At 41.5% G+C, this 24,627-nt stretch overlaps 1 protein-coding gene across 1 annotated transcript; it reads right to left on the reverse strand.

Annotated features, from left to right (window-relative positions):
* Positions 1-1,328: 1,328 nt before the first annotated feature.
* On the reverse strand, positions 1,329-24,627 carry LOC138653033 (purpurin-like). Its single transcript, XM_069743175.1, has 6 exons — positions 24,412-24,627; positions 17,899-18,016; positions 16,428-16,564; positions 15,879-15,991; positions 8,967-9,179; positions 1,329-1,683 (listed from the first exon to the last, which is right to left on the reverse strand). The coding sequence occupies exons 2-6, from the start codon at positions 18,013-18,015 to the stop codon at positions 1,673-1,675; spliced, it is 591 nt and encodes a 196-aa protein (XP_069599276.1). The 5' UTR covers position 18,016; positions 24,412-24,627; the 3' UTR covers positions 1,329-1,672.

Here is a 24,627-nt window from a genome sequence, read left to right on the forward strand (position 1 = left end):
GATCTAACATACCAGAGGAGAGAGAAATGGGGTCCCCCGGTACCTCCGGCATCCCTGGACCCTATCACAGTGATCAAAATAAAAAAAGTAAATCAAATCCTCCTTTGTCACCCCCTTAGTTAGGTAAAAATAATTAAATAAAAAAATATTTTTTTCCATTCTTTGGACTTAGGGTTAGGGTTGGGGTTAGAGCTAGGGTTGGGGTTAGGCTTGGACTTAGAGCTAAGGTTAGGTTTGGGCTAGGGTTGGAGTTAGAGCTAGGGTTGGAGCTAGGTTTGTGTTGGGTTTACAGTTGTGGTGTTGAGGTTAGGGTGGTGTTGGGGTTAGGGTTGTGTTTGGCTTGGGATTAGGGTTAGGGGTGTTTTGGAGTTAGGGTTGAGGTTAGGGCTGTGTTAGGGTTGGAGTTAGAATTGGGGGTTTTCCACTGTTTAGATATATCAGGGGGTTTCCAAACGACATGGCACCACTATTGATGCAAGCCAATTTTGCATTTAAAAAGTCAAACGGTGCTCCTTCCCTTCTGAGCTTTGCCATGCGCCCAAACAGTGGCTTTCCCCCACATATGGGGTATCGGCGTACTCAGGGCACATTGCACAACACATGTGGTCAATTTTATCCTGATACCCTTGTGAAAATAAAAAAGTTTGGGTCAAAAGTTATTTTTTCTTTTTTTTCAAAAGTAAAATGTTCATTTTTTCCTTCCACATTGCTTCAGTTCTCGTGAAGCACCTGAAGGGTTAATAAACTTCTTGAATGTGGTTTTGAGCACCTTGAGGGGTGCAGTTTTTAGAATGGTGTCTCTTTTGGGCATTTTCTGTCATATTGACCCCTCAAACTCACTTCAAATGTGAAGTGGTCCCTAAATAAATGGTTTTGTAAATTTTGTTGGAAAAATGAGAAATCGCTGGTCAAATTTTAACCCTTATAACGTCCTAACAAAAAAAATAATGTTTCCAAAATTGTGCTGATGTAACATTGACATGTGGGAAATGGTATTTATTGACAATTTTGTGTGACACCACTCTCTGATCTAAGGGCACAAAAATTAAAATTTGAAAATTGCAAAATTTTCCAAATTTTTGCCAAATTAGTTTTTTTTTCATAAATAAGCGCAAGTCATATCGAATAAATTTCACCACAAACATGAAGACAATATGTCACGAAAAAAACAGAATCAGTAGAATCCGTTGAACAGTTCCAGAGCTATAACCTCATAAAGTGACAGTGGTCAGAACTGTAAAAATTGGCTCGGTCATTAAGTACCAAATTGGCTCGGTGACTAAGGAGTTAACAGATTAATTCCATGTATACAGAAGATTTCAAAAAGATTCTGGTATAACATTTTATTGGGTCTTGAAAATATGAATGGAAAAATGACACAATAAGTTTACAAAAATTATAGATTTATTTTTATACCGCACAGTGTATGTTCTACAGATTAACAAAAGGTGCTGATATGTTAAAACTTATGAAAAACGTGTATGTGACTTGGTTCGCTGTTTCATTTGTTACAGGACGCACAATTAAACAGTTCCTACAAATGTGACATTTAAAATATATAATTGCACCCAGAAATAATAAAAAATAAAAGTTGTGCATTTCTTAAAGGTGTGTTCAGTCAGATTTTGTAGGTTCCATACTCAAATAGAAAATGATCTTGAAGAAATGAATTTCAGCAAGCTCCTGCAGATAGAAAATGAGAAATTAATACATTTTAATGGGGGAAATAGGTTGCATGTCGCCAGTTCTTCTCTAAAGTAAAATAAACGCAGGTGAGTAAACGGATTTATGTATACATTGCTTGGTGTACTTTGCCTTTTATTTCATATGCTCCTTCATAATCTTCACATCTGTCTAGCCATATAACCGCCACAGCCAATAAGTGTTTGGCTGCAGCGGTTATTTAAATAGAGTGCACATCATGAACTGCGGGGAGATACAGAGACCGGTAGAAAATTATAAAGCACCAGAACCATGTCTACCGGTGAGATGTGTTTGACTTTTTGTTTAATTTCACATTTCAAACTGTTTTTAGATTCTAAGCAACCCCTTTAAGTAACAATTCTCTTGGAACAACAGAATTTGTAACACGGGGGCAGGAAGTAGTCACTGGCTCCCAGAGAATCAACATGTTCATCTCCTGCTTTGAGCTTTTCAATGATTTCATTGGCTGCATGTTGTTTTCTCTTCTCTAATGGTTAAAGGGGTATTCCTACTAGGACAAAGCCTTCTTGATCAAAATGCTTGGCCTCCATAAAACAATAAAGCCTATACTCGCCTCCTGTGCTGGCGCTGTTCCCGCTCTGTCGGCACTCGCTCTCCCAGGTCTCCTGTATGGTTGTCGTGACGCAGGCTTGCAATCAGGGTCACTTTCCCCGCCTTCAGACAATGAAGAGAAAGTCCAGGCTGCAGCTGATACCGGCCTTCTTCTTCATGCTCTTTTCGACAGGAGGCGGAGACAGTGACAGAGGCGCTGATTGGGCGCCGACATCATGTGTCACACAGCAGCACGGGAGCCCCGGGGAGAGCGAGTGCCGACACTGAGGGAATGGCGCCAGCACGGGAGGCGAGTATAGCCTTTCTTATTTTATGGAGGCCAAGCGAGGTGCATGAGAAGAAGTTGTCCAAGTAGTGGACAACGTCTTTAAGTCTAAATAGACCATGCCTTTAAATGGACAGAGATACGATTGCTAGACAGATGCAGGAACCTTTTAGTTGGTTCAGTTCATATATTAGATATTTAGGGCTGTGTATGGAATCAGTTTATTTCAGAAGAACACTAGCACAGGTTGTCGCTAACAGCCTTTCTAAATAACATGCATTTATGTAAACTAATGCTTGTTATTTTATTGTTTTATTTTTTTTTTACAAGCTGTTTTTCTAGGCCAATTAACGAGAATTTTTGATAAGGAAGACTTATTAATACAGTACAGTATTAATTAATTAGAGCTACAGTAACCCTGATATATAAATTACTATATGAAAGTACGCCCAAGTACCAGCACCAAATGTCATTGATAGAGGGCCTTCCTAGCGAGTACCATTATCTTTTCCAGTGCTGCAGATTGGTAAGTAATAGTGGAAAGTATTGGACATGTCCAATTTGTGTATAGTATGAAGTACAACGGTGCCGGTATATGTTGGATGGTTTGCTGCCTTAGCGGATACTTCTATCTGAAATATGGCACTGTGATGGAGGTTTAGGTGGAAACATCAAAGACAATTTAGAGACTATCCCAACTAGGGCTATTTTCTAAACATAAGGGTGTTTTGTTTTCCTGAAACTATTGGGAATGGAGAATTATTTATACACAGTGGTTCTTGCTAATAAAGGGTAGACTAAGCGGCCAGTTCATCAAAGCTTTTACTTTAAGAAAATTTGGCAAAAAACGCTTTGAAAAGTAGCAAAAAGCTTGCACAATGAAGAGTTGCCAAAAATGTTGGTGAATTTTGTGGTTTTCATGTCAGTGTGAAGCACCTCTGTCCAGGATGGGGCATACATTTTTTTAAAAAAGTGCCATCATTTCTTATGCCAGAAATGCTACTCCAGTCTCTTGCTGGAGTAGCATTTCTGGCAATGCACATGCCACAGAGAAGATATGCCAAATTCATTAAGTGGCACCTCTTAATTAATTTTGCACATCATACTCCAGAGAGCCCTTCATTAAATAGGTATTCCCATCTCCAAGATCCTATCCCAATATGTAGTAGGTATAATAATAATATTAGAAAATATCTCCAATTAAAGATGTAGTATAGTTCTTCTGATTCTCTATGTCACTTATGTGCAGGCATTGCAATAGCTTAGGTATCCATGGTTATGATGACCAATCAAATAGTGACAGTTAACTGCTAGTGGTTGCAACATGGCTACCTAAGCTACTGCAATGCCCTGCAGCTTAACCCCTCTCTGACGTTGGACGGGAAGTACGTCTGATGTCAGAAACCCCACTTTGAGGTGGGCTCCGGCGGAGCCCACCTCAACAGCTGACATGTGCCAGCAATAGGCGCGGGCGGAATCGCGATCCGCCTGCTCCTATTAACTAGTCAAACTCTGACAGCGGCATTTAACACACGCTTCCGGCCATAGTGCCAGAAATACGCGCACCGCTGACCCCGTCACGTGATCGGGCGTCAGTGGTGCATTGGCATCTCTTTGAGACACCCTGTGGTCAACGCTCATAGCAATGCAGTAATTCTTCTACCTTGGGGCAATCTGAGCATCGCCTCTATGTAGCAGAGCCGATCGAGTTTTGGCAGCTTCTAGCCTCCCATGGAGGCTATTGAAGCATGCCAAAAGTAAAACAAAAATGTGATTAAAAATATGAAAACAATAAAAAATATATAAAAGTTTAAATCACCCCCACTTTCCCCCCATTCAAAATAAAACAATAAAAATAAAGTCAAATATACACATATTTGGTATCACCGCGTTCACAATCGCCCGATCTATCAATAAAAAAGGGATTAACCTGATCGCTAAATGGCGTAGCTAGAAAAAAAAAAAAAACACCAGAATTACGTTTTTTGGATGCCGTGACATTGCATTAAAATGCAATAACGGGCGATCAAAAGATCGTATCTGCACCAAAATGGTATAATTGAAAACATCAGCTCGGCACGCAAAAAATCAGCTCTCACCCGACCTGAGATAACGAAAAATGGAGACGCTACTGGTATCGGAAAATTATGCCTTTTTTTTTTAGCAATCTAGTGAACCTAGCAAAAAAGCCAAACAAAAAACAAGTGTGGGACTGCACTATTTTTTCAATTTCACGGCACTTGGAATTATTTTCCTGTTTTCGAGTACATGGCATTCTAAAGCCAATGATGTTGTTCAAAAGTAGAACTCGTCCCGCGAACAATAAGCCCTGACATGGCCAAATTGGAGGAAAAATAAAAAAGTTATGGCTCTGGGAAGGAGGGGAGTGAAAAACAAAAATGCAAAAGCGAAAAAAGCTCTGGTCATGAAGGGGTTAAAAGATATGCCAAATTGATTAAAGGGGTATTGCCATCTCCAAGTTCCTATCCCAATATGCAGTAGGTGTCATAATAATATTAGCAAATACCTCCAATAAGAAATGCAGAACGGTTCTTCTGGTAAGTTTGTTGATTACCCAATATACAGGGCATTGCAGTAGTTTAGGTAGCCATGGTTGCGACCACTCATATAGTGACAGTTAGTTATTTGTTAGTGGTCGTAACAAAACCAGACATATAATAAATCTACTGTGTATAAATATATAATAAAGCTTAGAGAAAATCTATGATTGCCAGACACCTAAAATCTGAACGCTTCATTACTACGCTCTTCAAGTATTGCATTATGTATGTAATATGCTAGGATGTTATAGTTATTTATTTCTTTGGCACTAAATATAGATTTTTACCAAGACCTTTGGGAATTTAATTAAGAAGCACCAGTGAAACATACATATGAATGGGAGTATGTTAATTACTACTAAATATCTCGATACATATTCAGATTGTGCTAAGGGTAAGGTCTGCTCTTTGCTTCACAATCCAGATACTTGATGATATCTCTGCTTTTCTGCTTCTTTTCATACCACGTTAGACCCTGAAAATTGTGAGCCATCTTACAATTTGTCTTAGAATTTGAGGGTCTGCATGCTCAGGAATACTTAGAGTATATTTATGGCTAAGGCTACTTTCACACTAGCGTCGTTTGGGGGGAAAAACGCATCCTGCAAAGTTGTCTGCAGGATACGTTTTTTCCCCATACACTAACATTAGCGGCGCTTTGCCACACGTCGCAACCGTCGTGCAACGGTTGCGTCGTGTTGTGGCAGACCGTCCGAACAAAAAAACGTTGCTTCCAACGTTTTTTGAGCATCGTGTCCGCCATTTCCGACCACGCATGTGCAGCCGGAATTCCGCCCCCACCTCTCCGCAACTCACAATGGGGCGGCGGATGCGCTGGAAAAATAAATCCGCTGCCCCCATTGTGCGGCCCTTCCACAGTATGCGTCGGTACGTCGGCCCGACGCACTGCGACGGGCCGAGTACGACGCTAGTGTGAAAGTAGCCTTAGTGTAGCAATTGTGATACTAATCAGCCTTCCATTGGGAATTTAAAACACACTTTATTCTAAGGGTATGTGTCCACGTTCAGGATTGCATCAGGATTTGATCAGGATTTGACGCAGGTAAAATCTGCACCAAATCTGGACCTGAGGTCACTGGCAGGTCACCTGCGTTTTTCATGCCTTTTTTTACGCGTTTCTCATGCGTTTTGTTCATGCAGATTTGTGTGTTTTTGTAAGCTCAATAAAAATATACCAAAATAAAAAGGGTGATGTCATTTCTTGTCCAATCTCTTCATTTACGTACTCCATTGAAGAATAATGTTTACGCACACAGACAGATAGATACGATAGATAGATGATAGATAGATAGATCTATTGTATCTATCGTATCTGTCTATCGTATCTATCTATCTATCTATCTATCTATCTATCTATCTATCTATCTATCGTATCTATTATCTTACCTATAAATATATCTATCGAGATATATATATATATATATATATATAGATAGATAGCTAGATAGATATATTGATAGATATATTGATAGATATATCGATAGATAGATAATAGATAGATGATAGATAGATAATAGATAGATACGATAGATAGATAGCCAATACCAAACCCGATGTTTAGTATATCTATGTATCTATAGATATATCTTTCTATAAATATATCTATAGATAGATTATCCATCTATCTATATAATCATCTAAGGGGTACTTCCGTCTGTCTTTCTGCCTGTAACGGAAATCCCGAGTCGCTGATTGGTTGCAGCCGGCAGGTCGCGAACAATCAGCGGCAGGCTTAGTCTGGCCGCGAATTGGCCCCTCCCTACTCCCCTCCAGTCAGTGCCAGTGTGTCGCCCCATCCCGGACCAACTTTTTACTATTGATGCTGGCTATGCAGCATCAATAGTTAAAAGATATAATGTTAAAAATAATAAAAAATCATGCTATTCTGACCTTCCGTCACCTCCGCAGCTTTCCCGCTCCTCCCGATGCTCTCGGCAGCTTCCGTTCCCAGAGATGCATTGTGAAATTACCCAGATGACTTAGCGGTCTCTTGCTAAGACCGTTAAGTCATCTGGGTAATTTCGCAATGCATCTCTGGGAATGGAAGCTGCCGGCCGCATCGCGAGGAGCGGGACAGCTTCAGTGGACGACGGAAGGTGAGTATATACTTATTTTTTATTTTAATTCTTTTTTTCACAGGGATATGGTGCCCACACTGCTGTATGCTATGTGGGCTGTGTTATATACTACACTAGATTGTGGCCCGATTCTAACGCATCGGGTAGTCTAGAATATGCATGTCCCCGTAGTATATGGACAATGATGATTCCAGAATTCATGGCAGACTGTGCCCGTCGCTGATTGGTTGAGGCAACCGTTATGACATCATCGTCGCCATGGCAACCATTATGACATCTACGTCGATACTGTGCCCGTCGCTGAATCAGAAACGTGGGATTTCTACGTCCTTTATGACATCATCGTCGCTGTGCCCGTTGCTGAATCAGAGACGCGGGATGTCTACGTCCTTTATGACATCATCGTCGCTGTGCCCGTCGCTGATTGGTCGAGGCCTAGCGGCCTCGACCAATCAGAGAGCCGGGATTTCCAAGACAGACAGACAGACAGAAAGACAGACAGACAGACAAAAAAACCCTTAGACAATTATATATATAGATGGGCTGTGCTATATACTACATGGCTGCTATATACTAGGTGGGCTGTGCTATATACTAAGTGGCTGCTATATACAACATGGCTGTGCTATATACTACGTGGCTGGCTGCGACCAATCATCGATATTGGCGTGGAATTTAACCCCCACTCACATCGTGACGTACGTACATACATATATATTCTAGAATACCCAATGCGTTAGAATCGACCACCATCTAGTAGTTATGTAATAGCAAGGCTGATGTTTATGAATGAACGTTTAATTTAAAAGACAAGGGGAAAAAAATGGCGTGGGCTCCCACGCAATTTTCTGCGCCAGAGGGGGAAAGCCGATGGCTGGGGGCCAATATTTGTAGCCTGGGAAGGGGGTAATACCCATGGCCCCTCTCTAGGCTATGAATATCAGCCCGCAGCTGTCTGCGTAGCCTTTACTGGCTATTAAATTAAGGGGACCCCCCAAAAAAATGACATGGGGACCCCCTATATTTTATAGCCAGAAAGGCTACGCAGATAGCTGCGGGCTGATATTCATAGCCTAGAGAGGGGCCATGGATATTGGCCCCCCCCCGGCTGCAAATACCAACCCCCAGCTGCCCCAGAAATGGCACATCTGTAAAGATGGGCCAATTCCGGCACTTAGCCCCTCTCTTCCCACTGCCCTTTAACGGTGGGATATGGGGTAATAAGGGGTTAATGTCACCTTGCTATTGTCAGCTGATCAGCTGTTTGTGAGAACCAGACGAACCAGGCTAGTGACCGGAGATAACTCAACTGCAGCTGACGAGGGACTTCCGGCAGCGGGACAGGTGAGCCGGCAGACATGCGTAGTAAGCTGCATTTACGCAGTTTCTACGCATGTGACTAATCATTAGATGCGATTTTACCGCATCTAATGATAGTCTATGGTAAATTTACGGCGCGGCGACGGAGCGTCGCTGCATTGTAAACAGATATGCTGTGTTCTGAAAAGATGCGCCACATGTCCGTTTACACGGGTCTGCCGCCTGCGTGTTTTATCGCATAGTGAAGACAGGATTTCATGAAATCCCCTCCACTATGCTGTAACATCTGGACGCTGCGTGTTTGACGCTGCGGCTCTAAGCAGCGTCAAACACGCAGCGTTTCCTGAACGTAGAAACATACCCTAAATCATTTTGGAAAAAAAATAATGGAAACCATTTCACAATGCTGTAGTGTCTATACTGAGCATGAAAGCTGCTACATACCAGATTGGAGAACGGGTTGAAATTGTCCTGCCATGCAGATTTCTTCTTGTTTCTGGCGCACAAGCCTCGTAATAGCTGGTGAAAATCCGCGTGGATTGCGTGAGAAAATAATGGCATAGCCATCATTGCATGTTCCATCTTCTTTTAGAGTGCGGCAAGCATAGGTAATAGCATAGTTCTCATAGTCTGTGTCAATCACCCAGTAGTTGTCACCTGGAAAACAAAAATTAATCAATACATGCAAGAAAAGCGGGAAATGTTTTTACCTTATATTCTAATAAAAATGTGTTTAGAACAGTGTTTCCCATGTTTTTCAAGCCAATGACAAGACGTTCCAATCAAGTTCTTTCAAGAAAGAGGAGGAACCCTGCCTATAGGGGTTCCTTTTACAGTCTCCATTTACAGTTCCTTCAGCTATGACATGAATGATAACTCATCAGAACCTCTTAAAATGATATTTCCCAAAACAAACCCTCTAAACATGACAGACCTCAGATCAGGTTGGACTACAAATCAAAGTCCCTACATATATCAGACAAATTACAGAAAAATATGTTCCTTGTTGACTCTTCCAGCAGCCTATATCTCATGATAAAATAGGCTTGTGAAATTTCAACCTTAAGTCATTGTTCTTCTAAACTTGTAATAGTTGTACTGCTTGATGTACATAACACTGTTTTACCATCCTGTTGTGAATTCTGTTGTCGGGCTCCCTCCTGTGGTCATGAATGGTACTTCGGCTGGTTCTGTCCATGGACTTCCTCTGGTGGGTGTTTCTGAGTTTCCTTCCTCAGGTGACGAGGTTAATTCGTTAGCTGGCTGCTCTATTTAACTCCACTTAGATCTTTGCTCCATGCCACCTGGCAATGTTCCAGTATTGGTCTAGTTCACTCCTGGATCATTCTTGTGACCTGTCTTCCCAACAGAAGCTAAGTCCTGTTTGTTTTTCTTTGGTTTGCTATTTTTCTGTCCAGCTTGCTATTTTTATTGCTGTCTTGCTTGCTGGAAGCTCTGGGACGCAGAGGGAGCGCCTCCGCACCGTGAGTCGGTGCGGAGGGTCTTTTTGCGCCCTCTGCGTGGTCTTTTTGTAGGTTTTTGTGCTGACCGCACAGCAACCTTTCCTATCCTTGGTCTGTTCAGTTAGTCGGGCCTCACTTTGCTAAATCTATTTCATCTCTGTGTTTGTATTTTCATCTTTACTCACAGTCATTATATGTGGGGGGCTGCCTCTTCCTTTGGGGAATTTCTCTGAGGCAAGGTAGGCTTTATTTTTCTATCTTTAGGGCTAGCTAGTTCCTTAGGCTGTGCCGAGTTGCATAGGGAGTGTTAGGCGCAATCCACAGCTATTTCTAGTGTGTGTGATAGGATTAGGGATTGCGGTCAGCAGAGTTCCCACATCCCAGAGATCGTCCTTATTATCAGTAACTATCAGGTCATTCCGTGTGCTCTTAACCTCCAGGTCCATTATTGTCCTGACCACCAGGTCATAACAGTACAGGTGGCCCAAAGTACTAATGCATCTCAATAGAGGGATAAGAGAAGTTCTGAGACCATTTTTTTTTCTTTGCAGTGTGTTTTGTCTCTATTTTCCCCTTTACCTCTGGGTGGTTCAGGACACTGGTGTAAACATGGACATTCAAGATCTGTCCTCTTGGATGGATAATCTCACTACAAGGGTACAAAACATTCAAGATTTTGTGGTTCAGAATCCGATGTTAGAGCCTAGGATTCCTATTCCTGATTTGTTTTTTGGTGATAGATCTAAGTTCTTGAATTTCAAAAATAATTGTAAATTGTTTCTTGCCTTGAAACCTTGCTCCTCAGGTGACCCTGTTCAACAAGTAAGGATCATTATTTCTTCGTTACGTGGTGACCCTCAAGACTGGGCATTTTCCCTTGCGCCAGGAGATCCGGCATTGCGTGATGTTGATGCGTTTTTCCTGGCGCTTGGATTGCTTTATGACGAACCTAATTCAGTGGATCAGGCAGAGAAAATCTTGCTGGCTCTGTGTCAGGGTCAGGATGAAGCGGAGATATATTGTCAGAAGTTTAGAAAGTGGTCTGTGCTCACTCAGTGGAATGAATGTGCCCTGGCAGCAATCTTCAGAAAGGGTCTCTCTGAAGCCCTTAAGGATGTCATGGTGGGATTTCCCATGCCTGCTGGTCTGAATGAGTCTATGTCTTTGGCCATTCAGATCGATGGATGCTTGCCGGAGCGTAAAGCTGTGCACCATTTGGCGGTACTATGTGAGCATGGGCCAGAGCCTATGCAATGTGATAGGACTTTGACCAGAGCTGAACAGCAAGAACACAGACGTCGGAATGGGCTATGTTTTTACTGTGGTGATTCCACTCATGCTATGTCCGATTGTCCTAAGCGCACTAAGCGGTTCGCTAGGTCTGCCACCATTGGTACGGTACAGTCTAAATTTCTTTTGTCCGTTACTCTGATTTGCTCTTTGTCATCCTATTCTGTTATGGCATTTGTGGATTCAGGCGCTGCCCTGAATTTGATGGACTTGGAGTTTGCCAGGCGCTGTGGTTTTTTCTTGGAGCCCTTGAAGTATCCTATTCCATTGAGAGGAATTGATGCTATGCCTTTGGCCAAGAATAAGCCTCAGTACTGGGCCCAATTGACCATGTGCATGGCTCCTGCACATCAGGAGGATATCCGCTTTCTGGTGTTGCATAATCTGCATGATGTGGTCATTTTGGGGTTGCCATGGCTACAGGTTCATAATCCAGTATTGGACTGGAAATCAATGTCTGTGTCCAGCTGGGGTTGCCAGGGGTTACATGGTGATGTTCCATTTTTGTCTATTTCGTCTTCCACTCCTTCTGAAGTTCCAGAGTTTTTGTCGGATTATCAGGATGTATTTGATGAGCCCAAAGCCAGTGACCTACCTCCTCATAGGGATTGCGATTGTGCAATTAATTTGATTCCTGGTAGTAAGTTTCCTAAGGGTCGATTGTTCAATTTATTTGTGCCAGAACACGCCGCTATGCGGAGTTATATAAAGGAATCCTTGGAGAAAGACCATATTCGCCCATCGTCATCACCGTTAGGAGCAGGGTTCTTTTTTGTGGCCAAGAAGGATGGTTCTTTGAGACCTTGTATTGATTACCGCCTTCTTAATAAAATGACAGTCAAATTTCAGTATCCTTTGCCGTTGCTGTCTGATTTGTTTGCTCGTATTAAAGGGGCTAGTTGGTTCACCAAGATAGATCTTCGAGGGGCGTATAATCTTGTGCGTATTAAACAAGGCGATGAATGGAAAACAGCATTTAATACGCCCGAGGGCCATTTTGAGTACCTGGTTATGCCATTCGGGCTTTCCAATGCTCCATCAGTATTTCAGTCCTTTATGCATGACATCTTCCGAGAGTACCTGGATAAATTCCTGATTGTGTATTTGGATGATATTTTGGTCTTTTCGGATGATTGGGAGTCTCATGTGAAGCAGGTCAGAATGGTGTTCCAGGTCCTTCGTGCGAATTCCTTGTTTGTGAAGGGGTCAAAGTGTCTCTTTGGAGTTCAGAAGGTTTCATTTTTGGGGTTCATTTTTTCCCCTTCTACTATCGAGATGGACCCTGTTAAAGTCCAGGCCATTTACAATTGGACTCAGCCGACATCTGTGAAGAGCCTGCAAAAGTTCCTGGGCTTTGCTAATTTTTATCGGCGCTTCATCGCTAATTTTTCTAGTGTTGCTAAACCGTTGACTGATTTGACCAAGAAGGGTGCTGATGTGGTCAATTGGTCTTCTGCAGCTGTGGAGGCTTTTCAGGAGTTGAAGCGTCGTTTTTCTTCTGCCCCTGTGTTGTGCCAGCCAGATGTTTCGCTCCCGTTTCAGGTTGAGGTTGATGCTTCTGAGATTGGAGCAGGGGCTGTTTTGTCGCAAAGAAGTTCTGATGGCTCGTTGATGAAGCCATGTGCTTTCTTTTCTAGAAAGTTTTCGCCTGCTGAGCGTAATTATGATGTTGGTAATCGTGAGTTGTTGGCCATGAAGTGGGCATTCGAGGAGTGGCGTCATTGGCTTGAAGGAGCCAAGCATCGCGTGGTGGTCTTGACAGATCACAAGAATTTGACTTATCTTGAGTCTGCCAAACGGTTGAATCCGAGACAGGCTCGATGGTCATTATTTTTCTCCCGTTTTGATTTTGTGGTTTCGTACCTTCCGGGCTCTAAGAATGTGAAGGCTGATGCCCTGTCAAGGAGTTTTGTGCCTGACTCTCCGGGTGTTCCTGAGCCGGCGGGTATTCTCAAAGAGGGGGTAATTTTGTCTGCCATCTCCCCTGATTTGCGGCGGGTGCTGCAAAAATTTCAGGCTGATAGACCTGACCGTTGCCCAGCGGAGAAACTGTTTGTCCCTGATAGATGGACTAGTAGAGTTATCTCTGAGATTCATTGTTCAGTGTTGGCTGGACATCCTGGAATCCTTGGTACCAGAGATTTGGTGGCTAGATCCTTTTGGTGGCCGACGGCCGTCTTTGTCACGGGATGTGCGTTCTTTTGTGCAGTCCTGTGGGATTTGTGCTCGGGCTAAGCCCTGCTGTTCTCGTGCCAGTGGGTTGCTTTTGCCCTTGCCGATTCCGAAGAGGCCCTGGATGCATATTTCCATGGATTTTATTTCTGATCTCCCTGTTTCTCAAAAGATGTCGGTCATTTGGGTGGTTTGTGATCGCTTGATTTGTCTTTTTCCTCGGCTTTCCATCCTCAGACTAATGGCCAAACCGAACGAACTAATCAGACTTTGGAAACATATCTGAGATGCTTTGTTTCTTCTGATCAGGATGATTGGGTGTCCTTTTTGCCGTTGGCTGAGTTCGCCCTTAACAATCGGGCCAGCTCGGCTACTTTGGTTTCGCCGTTTTTCTGCAATTCTGGTTTCCATCCTCGTTTCTCTTCAGGGCAGGTTGAGTCTTCGGACTGTCCTGGTGTAGATACTGTGGTGGATAGGTTGCAGCAGATTTGGACTCATGTGGTGGACAATTTGACATTGTCCCAGGAGAAGGCTCAACGTTTCGCTAACCGCCGGCGCTGTGTGGGTCCCCGACTTCGCGTTGGGGATTTGGTTTTGTTGTCGTCTCGTTATGTTCCTATGAAGGTTTCCTCTCCTAAGTTTAAGCCTCGTTTCATTGGTCCATATAAGATTTCTGAGGTTATCAATCCTGTGTCATTTCGTTTGGCCCTTCCTGCTTCTTTTGCCATCCATAATGTGTTCCATAGGTCGTTATTGCGGAGATACGTGGCGCCTGTGGTTCCATCCGTTGATCCTTCTGCCCCTGTATTGGTTGAGGGGGAGTTGGAGTATGTGGTGGAGAAGATTTTGGATTCTCGCATTTCGAGACGGAAACTCCAGTACCTGGTCAACTGGAAGGGTTATGGTCAGGAAGATAATTCCTGGGTTTTTGCCTCTGATGTTCATGCTGCCGATCTGGTTCATGCCTTTCATTTGGCTCATCCTGGTCGGCCTGGGGGCTCTGGTGAGGGTTCGGTGACCCCTCCTCAAGGGGGGGGTACTGTTGTGAATTCTGTTGTCGGGCTCCCTCCTGTGGTCATGAATGGTACTTCGGCTGGTTCTGTCCATGGACTTCCTCTGGTGGGTGTTTCTGAGTTTCCTTCCTCAGGTGACGAGGTTAATTCGTTAGCTGGCTGCTCTATTTAACTCCACTTAGATCTTTGCTCCATGCCACCTGGCAATGTTCCAGTATTGGTCTAGTTCACTCCTGGATCGTTCTTGTGACCTGTCTTCCCAACAGAAGCTAAGTCCTGTTTGTTTTTCTTTGGTTTGCTATTTTTCTGTCCAGCTTGCTATTTTTATTGCTGTCTTGCTTGCTGGAAGCTCTGGGACGCAGAGGGAGCGCCTCCACACCGTGAGTCGGTGCGGAGGGTCTTTTTGCGCCCTCTGCGTGGTCTTTTTGTAGGTTTTTGTGCTGACCGCACAGCAACCTTTCCTATCCTTGGTCTGTTCAGTTAGTCGGGCCTCACTTTGCTAAATCTATTTAATCTCTGTGTTTGTATTTTCATCTTTACTCACAGTCATTATATGTGGGGGGCTGCCTATTCCTTTGGGGAATTTCTCTGAGGCAAGGTAGGCTTTATTTTTCTATCTTTAGGGCTAGCTAGTTCCTTAGGCTGTGCCGAGTTGCATAGGGAGCGTTAGGCGCAATCCACAGCTATTTCTAGTGTGTGTGATAGGATTAGGGATTGCGGTCAGCAGAGTTCCCACGTCCCAGAGCTCGTCCTTATTATCAGTAACTATCAGGTCATTCCGTGTGCTCTTAACCTCCAGGTCCATTATTGTCCTGACCACCAGGTCATAACACCATCCACAATTATTACTTTTTATGTTACGGTTACAGCTTGCAGTACCTGCAAATAAATGTGATGATTTTCTCATTTTTTATGCTGATTTGGTGAATAAAGAATGTTTACATTATTTTTTGGAAATTTATTAAAATGTAGCCAAGAGCAGAAAATAGATTTATACAAAAACCTACACTTACCTCTTCAGTCTCCTGCTGCTCCATTGTTGCCATCCTGATAGGTCTCACTAGTCTCAGCTTACTTCCTGCAGCAATCACATGCCATATATAATTAACGTGATAGCCACAGCCAATCACTGGCCTCAGTAGTCGCTTGCCATATATACAGTTATCACCACTACAGTAAAAGATTGGCTGCAGCAGCAATTGACTGTGATCGCTGCTGTGAACAAAGTAAACCGACACCGTCGGAGACCACCGGGGCAGTGACCATGGAGTGGCTTTGAATTTAAGAGGTCAGTATAGGTTTTTTTATTTAACCATTCACCATTCTTGGATGTTTTTGTTACTCTAAGAAACTATAACAAAACACTATGCTCCATGGAAACACTAAACTTTTGCTTAGCAGAGTAGATCTGAACTTACCTCCGCTTGATAGGTAGCTGGCCAGCCCCTGGTAGGTCATATACATTTTTGCTGGTATGGTTGGGTCTGGTACTGAGTACTGAGCGGCCATGTCTGCACAGATCAGCCAGAACCTAAAAATGTAATTTTTATGGTCACTTTTAGGATTCTATATTTTCAAGAAATTGATCCCAAAATGTTATTTTTAGAGATGGGAGAATAAATTTACAGGACTCTGGTCCATTGGCCAGGTCAGTAATGTGTGACCTCCTATCCTTGCGGCTCTTCTTTTGATTACCCAAGTTGGTGCGACTTTGCGTATCTGTAACGCCACAATGATGACATTGGGCCAGCTCAGCTAATCAAAAGGAAAGTGGGAATGTCGGGAGGTATGGAGATTTACAGGGCTCTCGTCCAGCGGTCACAGATTACTGACCTGGCCGATGAACTGCAAATCAATTTTTCCATCTCTAGTTATTTTTCTTCTTAATAATTTTCATTAATATTTTTGAAAGAAATAATGTGCTTTGACCGATTTAGATTGTCTACTTTAGTTAGGGTGTTACATACCCAAACAGTTTAACTCTGCCTTTTGATGATGCGGTCATTGTGCCATCTTCATCTACTGTATAATCAGCAGAGATGTTATCCTGAAGGAAGAGGCCTTCTGGGTCTTTTTTTCCAACAGCATACCATTTCCCTCCATACTGGATAGAATGATGCAAAAACAAAAAACATTAGTTTACAAAACCATTGCTGTACATTAAACACTATCAGTATAATTCTGTCACGAGTATCTCAAGCACCCATGGACTTGTATTGGCACTTTTCTTCCGTGATACCGGAGAAAAATGGACATGGTCATATGAGTTTTATATGGACACACGATACATGAAAAAACACAGACTTGAACGGCCCTTTAGACTATAATGGGTACGCCTTGCATCCGTGAAAAGCACGGGATAGAACACGTATGGGCAAAATGGACATCTGAATGCGATGTCATGTTCTACTATCAAAACAGAAGAATAAAGTTTACTATGGTTATGGGTATTAGGCAGATTATGACTGTGTGGATGATGTGAAACTCTGATATAGCATTGATCTCTTGTGCTTTGTACACTTATATCTCTATTGTTGTCAGGACAGAACAAAATATCCTTAGTGTAAGTCTCACGAGATCCTGCTGCTCTGACAGTATTGTAAAGATTGAGCAGTGTTAGAGTGCTCAGGTTCATGGTGTCACGAGTGTCACGTCAACCTGGGAGATCTGGGGGTAGAAGATCACTGTGTATTGTGAACCGCAGATCTTCCATTTAGCCTGTGCTTGGATCCATATTAAATGAATTTGATTTACGTTGGTGCTGAGGAGGTTAACAACCCTTTCTATGTTGATCAGAAACATGCAACTCCATTTCAGCTGCTTCTGTTCTGGACATTAACTCTCCCTATAAAACCTGGCTAGACCTTCTCTGTCTTGCCAGTGAAAGCTTTGCTTCCTAGCTCCTTAGACGCTCTGCTGTATTGGAGATTGGGCTGCTACTGGAGATTGTTGAGTGCTGTTTTTGGGTAAATGCTTTCCACAGTATCCCATTCCCATTTGGTTGGTATATTCCTTTCTATCTTTGATGAGTGTTTGTATTTTTGTTACTTTCTTTAACCCCTGTCTGTCCTACACTATCATATCTGTTCCAGGCCTCCTGGGGGAGAGAGTTGGGACAGCTTAAAACATTAACAGGAGCTTAATAAGATCAGAGACTCAGGCCTCTCTACCTTCAAGAGTACCCCCGGGACAGTGATAGTTAGGGTCCCAGTTCCAGGGATAGTATGAGGATCCCCTTCCTTACAGAAGACCGTCACAGTCATTGAAAACTTAAAATGTAGACACTACTGCAGCGAGCCATGCTAGGATACTGATCCCGGGCATGCTCTCTTGTTAAGCAGGTAGCAGAAAGAGACTACACCATATAAAAATGTGGTGCAAAGCATGAAAGAATATTTTTGGTACAAATTAAGCCAGAAATGCATCAGGTGTTCTTACTTTTTTTATGTCAAAGTCCGTTTTGACTTTCAGAGTATCCACCACACAAGATTGGGCTTTGCATTGTTCAATGATGGTGAGAAGTGCAGCAATAAAGACATACTTAAAATGCTTCATCCTGAAAGAGATCAATGTGTAGCATTTCTTTTAGCAAAAATTAGTTATATATTATAAAATTGTAAGACTGTTACTTGACATGACCAATAAATTTAATGATGTAGCTGTGATGGTGCAGGGTTGCAGTCACACTTGGGCCCTGGTGTGGAAGGAAGTACGGAGTAATAGGAATGGCACTTAAAAAACGATTTTGTATTAGAACCTTGGAGTCTGAAGGTGCAGTTCTGTCTAGAATAGTAAATACATTATACACGGTAGTGTCAGCATGTTTCTTATATGCCTTGTAATTCTATAATGCCTCATTAGGATGAATTCATGTTATGGAGATCTTTTTGCAGAACATTCTGCAGCTGTTCCCTCCATTGAAACTACCCCATTTCCCCATTTAGATGAATGGAATCGATTTGCAGGCAAGGCAATTACTGCAACAAAATCAGCAGCGTGTGAGTTCACCCTAATTAGGCATTATACACGGTAACTACAAGGCATATGTGCTTGCAGGATTGTTTTAATCATTAAAATAACACCTGAATGGAGGAAAATGAAAAGGGCAACCCCCAGCAAGAAGAGATGCAGTCATAATCGAAAAAAGCCTACAGATGGGACATGCAATACATTAGGGATCGGTATATTAGTGGTTTCTTCTCTAGTCACTAGAAGCTGCTGCAGCTTTTTTTAGGGTCGCTCTGCTTTTGACTCCCTCAAACTCACTTCCCACAGACTTTTATAGACAACAGATGTAATTTGATTCATGAGAGAAAACAGATCTGAAGCCAAATTATTCTCCTGGTCATTACAAGTTCATAGATACCAAACATGTATAGGTTAATTTTTATTTAAGTGTTGAAAAAAAATCCAAACTTTGCCCCCCCAAAATTGCACTATTTTCCAAGACCCGTAGCGTCTCCATTTTTCGTGATCTTTGGTTGGTTGAGGGCTTATTTTTGCGCACCGAGCTGACGTTTTTATTGATACCATCTTGGTGCAGATACAATGTTTTTATCGCCCGTTATTGCATTTAGTGCAATGTTGCAGTGACAAAAAAACATAATTCTGGCGTTTTGATTTTTTTTTTGCTCGTTACGCCGTTTAACGATCGGATTTATTATTTTTATATCTTCATAGATTGAGCGATACTGAATGTGGCGATACCAGATATATGTATTTTTCTATTTTTTTGTAATTGTTTTATTTTGAAGGGGTTAAAAGGGGGTGATTTGAACTTCTTTTTTTTAAATATTTTTAAAAACTTTTTTTTTTACTTGCTTCAATGGACTCCATGGGAGACTAGAAGCTGTAGTCTTCTGATCGCTTGTGGTACACATAGAAGAGCTGCAGTCCTGCTATGTGTGACAAAAATGATCATAGCAGTTCGGCAATGATGACCACAGGGGTCTCCTGCAGACCCCGGGTTGTCATGACAACCCATCTGCGACCAGCGGTCATGTGACACGGGCACCGCTAAGACACGCATCCGGTTTGCACAAGTTAAATGCCGCTGTCAGAGATTGACTGCGGCATTTAACTAGTTAACAGCCCCAGGTGGATCACGATTCCACCTGCGGCTGTTAGGGGCACATGACAGCTGATCAGATCAGCTGTCATGTGCCATCAATGGTGCGGGCTCATCGCCAGAGCCTGCACTCAAGAGGGGGAGGTAGCCTTTGACGGACATAGCATGTCATAGGTCATTAAGGGGTTAAAGGTTTTTTGAGTCTTCATAGATACATTTTGTTAGATAGTCCTTGTATAAACAAAGATCTTGAGATCTTAACACTTTTCTTTTGTTTTCAACTTGTTACTTTGGAGACTGACTACCGCTTTCTAGTTTGTAAGCATTGCACTGAAGATGAACAGTGCACTCTAACCATCCTGTGCTGACAAACTCAATAGCAAAAAGACTGTAGGCAGTAGGAAACCGAGCAACAGCAGTCGGTTTCCAAGGTGATAAGCTTTAAAGAAAAGTAAAGTGTTGATATCACAAGAATGTCTGAAAATTTTATAAAACAGCAAATTGCAAAATTGCTTGTTGTTACAGGCAGTATCCGACAATACCCATTTATGAAGATGGGAATAATCCTTTAAATTACACAATCTTAAAAATTTCCTATTTAGATATATAGAGCTTTGATAGTGTAGAAAAAAAATAAAAAGGCAAAAATTGCTCTGAGGCTTGTGGCCCAGTCCTTTTTTGGACATGTGACAGTTGTGCTTACCCCCTTAAGGATTTGAACATTATGGAGCTTTAGGTAAAAAAAATTTTTCACAAAAGTAATAAATGTAAATATTTCTAAAGTACAGTATTTGGTATATCTGTATTTGTAAGCACCTGTAGAATAACAAAACAGTAAATGGCAAAAAAAATCATCCAACTAAATAAATTAATAAAAGCTCATAAATTATACACTACGGTTCCAAAGTTTAGGGTCACCCAAACAATTTTGTGATTTCCATGAAAACTTATACTATTATTAATCAAATGAGTTGCCAAATGAATTTAAAATCTAGTCCAGACAATGACAAAGTTCGAAAAAAAGATTTTTATTTGAAATAATAATTTTCTCCTTCAAACTTTGCTTTCGTCAAAGAATGCTCCCTTTGCAGCAATTACAGCATTGCAGACCTTTGGCATTCTAGCAGTTAATTTGCTGATGTAATCTGGAGAAATTTCACCCCATGCTTCCAGAAGTCCCTCTACAAGTTGGTTTGGCTTAATGGGCACTTTTTGCATACCATACAGTCAAGCTGCTCCCACAACAGCTCAATGGGGTTGAGATCTGGTGACTGCGCTCACCACTCCATTACAGATGGAATACCAGCTGCCTGCTTCTTCCCTAAATAGTTCTTGCATAATTTGGAGGTGTGCTTTGGGTCATTGTTCTGTTGTAGGATGAAATTGGCTCCAATCAAGTGCTGTCCACAGGGTATGGCATGGCATTGCAAAATGCAGTGATAGCCTTCCTTATTCAAAATCCTTTTTACCTTGTACAAATCTCCCACTTTACCAGCACCAAAGCAACCCCAGACCATCACATTGCCTCCACCATGCTTGAAAGATGACGTCAGGAACTCTTCCAGCATCTTTTCAGTTGTTCTGCGTCTCACAAATGTTCTTCTGTGTGATCCAAACACCTCAAACTTGGATTCGTCTGTCCATAACACTTTTTTCCAATCTTCCTCTGTCCAATGTCTGTGCTCCTTTGCCCATATTAATCTTTTCATTTTATTAGCCAGTCTCAGATACGGCTTTTTCTTTGCCACTCTGGCCTGAAGGCCAGCATCCCGGAGTCACCTCTTCACTGTAGATGTTGACACTGGCGTTTTGCGTGTACTATTTAATGAAGCTGCCAGTTGAGGACCTCTGAGGCCTCAATTACTCAAACTACAGACTATAATGTACTTGTCTTGTTGCTCAGTTGTGCAGCGGGGCCTCCCACTTCTCTTTCTACTCTGGTTAGAGCTTGTTTGTGCTCTCCTCTGAAGGGAGTAGTACACACTATTGTAGGAAATCTTCAGTTTCTTGGCAATTTCTCGCATGGAATAGCCTTCATTTCTAATAACAAGAATAGACTGTCGAGTTTCACATGAAAGTTCTTTTTTTCTTGCCATTTTGAGAGTTTAATGGAACCAACAAATGTAATGCTCAAGATTCTCAACTAGCTCAAAGGAAGGTCAGGTTTATAGGTTCTCTAATCTGCCAAACTTTTTTCAGCTGTGCTAACATACTTGCACAAGTATTCTAACCATCCATTAGCCTTCTTACACAGTTAGCAAACACAGAGTACCATAAGAACACTGGAGTGATGGTTGTTGGAAATGGGCCTCTATACACCTATGAAGATATTGCATTACAAACCAAATGTTTGCAGCTTGAATAGTCATTTACCACATTAAGAATGTATAGAATGTATTTCTGAATCATTTAATGGTAGCTTCACTGGAAAAACCTGTGCTTTTCTTTCAAAAATAAGGAAATTTCTAAGTGACCCTAAACTTTGGAACGGTAGTGTATATATCCCAAACTGGTACCCAACAGAAAAAACAAGTCTTCCAACAGCTACTGTACCGCTGTGAAAAAAAATTAAAAAGTTATGACTTTTCAAATCATAAAATGAAGGAATTAAAAAAAACCTTAGTAGTTAAGCCCCTAATAGGTTGTGTGCAGTCTACTAGGTCTGGGTGCTCGCCTCCAGTCGGTGTATATGCCCGAAAGTGATGCATGTCAGAGCGCACATTGACTCTGTTGGCACCATTATAGTATATCTATGGCTCTGTTGGCGGATATTCCTGAATCCCATTTTGCGGGTTAGTTCAGATCCAAGAAATGTGAGCAAAAATGCTTTGTGAAAGGAGCCTTATAGGTCTCAGAGTATGACAACTAATGCATAAAATGACCTTTTTTGAAGGGAATCTGTCACATTGGAAGTCATCATGGTATAGATCTGAAGTAATTGAACAAATTTGGCTCATTCTGGGCATTGTAGACAAGTTGGCCGTAATACTCAGGTTTGGCAGCCTTTCATCTATAAGTGTGCATACAGACACAGCTATCAGTCATTGATTAGAACCACCCACTTGACTCAAAATCACAGAATAAGCAAAAAATTAAATTTACTGAATTTTTCCCCAATAAACTATATATCGGTCTGCTTAGATCCTATCTATCTTTATGTGCATTTTCAATGTGACAGGTTCGCTATAAAAAGTCAGTTTTTGTGGAAAAGTAGTTAATGTTTAGAAAAATTATATACATTGAGTATCAGCATAATTATATTGACCAGCAGAATAAAGTTAACATGCCAGTTATCCAGTACAATGTAGGCTGTAAAAGAAATTATGAAAAAGAATGACCTTATTGCCACTTTGTTCTTCCCGCTTCACCAAAATTTCAATAAAAGTAATACTAAAATGGCACCAGTGAAAACGTCAGCTTGTCTCAGCTGGCGTCTTAGAATATGGCTAGAAAAAATTGGTATTATCATAATTGTATTGACCCACATAATAAATGAACAATTGTACTGGATGGAGAATGATGTTTTAAAAAAATCGATAGATCCAAGTTTTTTTTATTAAATTTTGCTTCCCAAAAAATTGTAAGTAAAAGTCATGTGTACAATTAAGTGGTACTATTGGTCAAGCAAACAATAAGTCCTCATACAGCTTCGGTTACAGAAAATTCTAAAACATTTGACTCTCCGACTATGGCAACACAAAAACTATTTTTTTTCAAACATTGTATTTATTGCGCAACTAATATTATAATATACATATAGTACTGACCCACAGAATAAACGTAATACTTTATTTTTGCAGCACACTGGGAAAATTACTGTTAGGGTATGTGCACACCTTAAGTATTTGGTGCAGAAATTTGTGCGCCATTTCTGCAGGTCTTGGCAGGAAAAATATTGAGTAAACTAGACGCGTTTTTTACATGCGTTTTTGTTGCAAATTTTTCCCCACTCATTAGTATGGGTGTCATCTGCAGCAAAAACACTGAAACGTTGAGTATTTGGTCAGTATTTTACCTCAGTATTTTTAAACCAAAACCAGGAGTGGGAAAAATCAGAGGAAAACTATAATAGAAACTCGTCACCACTTCTGCATTTATCACCCACTCCTGGCTTTGGCTTACAGATACTGAAGTAAAAAACTCACCAAATACTCAACATGTGCACATGGCCAAAGAGTTAACATGGCGTAAATTTAGATCTGCTGTAAATCTGCGCAGAAAAAAATAAGCAACGTGGGCATGAGACTTCAGGATTCTCATTCACTTTGCTGGCAATAGAAATCCTTCAGGTTTTGTGACAAATAAAAAAAAAAACGAGTCAAAAACGAGATAAAATTACAACGTGTGCACGGACCCTTAATGAGTTAAAAAAAGTTATTGTATGTTATATATACTCCAAAATGATACCACTGACAAATATAACTCATTCCGCAAAAAAAAGAAAAAAGCCAAAATTCAGCTACGTCGCCAAAAAAAAATGATGGCTTCTGGAAAATGAAAATAAAAATAAAATGACTCGTTAAGGTCAAAATAGGCCTAGATCTTAAGGGGTTAAATGTTAGATTCCTATAGAGACTGGGTCGGCTCCACAAATGGCAAAGTATAGTATAGTACAGAGCTACCATTTACCCAAAGCCGCCCATAGACATGGTTCTCTTGTACCTAATGGAAAGTCAGCTCCTACCTAATATACTGACTTATATATTACACCAATATGCCAATATTATACCAATATTTACAATGAAATATTAACTAGTATTACAATGAAACACAACATATGATGATATACAAAAATACAAGTAATAGTTGATAAGTACGAGATGTAAAAAAGACCAAACAATGCACAGAAATAATGCCGTCTTCAGTGTGAATAGTGAACGTACCTGATTCTCTATGGAATTAACAGAAGTGGAGACTTCACAGATTCAGATGAACATCACTTTCTGTCCGTTTAAGTATTTCTGCTTTAAATAATAAGCCCACAGTCTACCTAAGTAGTTATTTTGGTCCCCGGGGCACAGTAAGAGGCTTACCCTTAGTTAATCCATTACATTAAATCAATGTGTAATCCTTTCTCAGATGTGCGCTTGCCTAATTGT

The sequence above is a fragment of the Ranitomeya imitator genome, chromosome 1 (assembly GCF_032444005.1).
Source record: "Ranitomeya imitator isolate aRanImi1 chromosome 1, aRanImi1.pri, whole genome shotgun sequence".
NCBI lineage: Eukaryota > Metazoa > Chordata > Amphibia > Anura > Dendrobatidae > Ranitomeya > Ranitomeya imitator.